This window comes from Cebus imitator, unplaced genomic scaffold, assembly GCF_001604975.1.
Source record: "Cebus imitator isolate Cc_AM_T3 unplaced genomic scaffold, Cebus_imitator-1.0 Scaffold37, whole genome shotgun sequence".
Lineage (NCBI taxonomy): Eukaryota > Metazoa > Chordata > Mammalia > Primates > Cebidae > Cebus > Cebus imitator.
The window spans coordinates 860,738-862,172 of NW_016107352.1; the positions used below are offsets into that span (position 1 = coordinate 860,738).

At 35.2% G+C, this 1,435-nt stretch overlaps 1 protein-coding gene across 2 annotated transcripts in view; it reads left to right on the forward strand.

Annotated features, from left to right (window-relative positions):
* Positions 1-813: 813 nt before the first annotated feature.
* Positions 814-1,435, forward strand: part of GNGT1 (G protein subunit gamma transducin 1) — a 4,566-nt gene continuing 3,944 nt past the window's right edge. The window contains exons 1-2 of one of the 2 annotated variants that reach the window (XM_017525110.2): positions 814-945; positions 1,037-1,143. In XM_017525110.2, coding sequence (XP_017380599.1) covers positions 1,048-1,143 — 96 coding nt within the window. In that variant the 5' untranslated portion in view covers positions 814-945; positions 1,037-1,047. The remainder of the gene's footprint in view (positions 946-1,036; positions 1,144-1,435) is intronic. The other variant, XM_037737271.1, reaches the window with a different exon arrangement.

The window sequence follows — 1,435 nt, forward strand, 5'->3', positions numbered from 1 at the left end:
TAAGTTAATTGCTGATATATTACTAGCAGAATATTTTCATGTAGATGTACAATGTTATGTTCTCTGAAATAGTGTGTGATCTGAATATGCTTACTTTTACAATCATACTTCATTGTAAAAATTGGACTAGGGAGAAGAGGGAGACACTATAGGCACAATGCCACTTGGCTACATTGAAATCTTTCCCAGGTAATTTCACAGGAATATCATCAGCTACTGAGCCTTTTTCCCAATTACCCACTGGTCTAACTGGGGAGAAGAGGAATTGTGAGGAGGGCAGAGGAGTCTGTTCTTCTAGTAGGATGTCTATTGGTAGATCACACTTGCTATGTTCCCTTTAACCTGCTAAATTTGCTCATTGTTGTTACTAGATTCATTGTGACAGTTACAGGCAAATTCCAGGTGTTGTCGCAAAAACTCTTCTAAGTAATACATTCATTTATTTCTGATTAAGAAGTCTGTTTGTTTACTATATTTCCATTTGATGGGTACAAATTTCAATCCATTATTTATAATGAACTTATAGTGATACTTTTTATGTGGTTCCCTTTTAATACCAGATTAAATACTCTAGAGATTTAGGGAATTAGTGGACAGTCCTCCAAATGACCTCAAACTAAGTTAAATGACATAAAACGTATGGTTGAAGGGTTTTGGAATTGAAGGTAAGGATTGGAAACCCCAAATTTTACACTGTATGAAAGCCCAGGGGCGAGGAGCAGCTTTAAGTATTTTAAATTATATGCTGACTAAACCCACCCCTCCCGACAAACCTACTGACAGGTGTCTAGGGTCAAATGCCTGACTTAATCATATTAGTGAAGATTAGGAAGAAGCTTTAAAATCCCAAGGCTAGTGTGCACTGCCAGAATTGTTAAGAGAGAGAGCTCATGAGAAATTGGTTATCGTGGAATCTTTAAAATAAAACAAAGAACAGTTTACTTTGTAAGTTAAGAGCTGAGTGAAGTGTTGGCTAAGACTGACTTGAAATAACTCCAGCAATTCATGCGTAGGTGCTAACCTTCTACATTTTCAGCAGGCCAAAAGATGCCAGTAATCAATATTGAGGACCTGACAGAGAAGGACAAATTAAAGATGGAAGTTGACCAGCTCAAGAAAGAAGTGACACTGGAAAGAATGCTAGTAAGTTACTGCTTTCTTTAGAATTTTATTTTAAGCTAGAGATACTGTGGGAATACCAGGTTAGAAAATATTGACTGAAAAGGCTCAATGTAGTTATAACTAAATTGTTCATATAAAAAATTATCAAAGATTAAGAAAATTAATAATAAATCACAATCATCTCTTGATTTAGATTCTAAATCAAGGATGTTGGTGAACAATTTTTTTTTTAATGGCCAAACCCAATCCATAGCTTCTTTTTGTGTGTGCACTAAGATAGGAATGCTCTTATATTTTTAAGGACTTGTGAAAA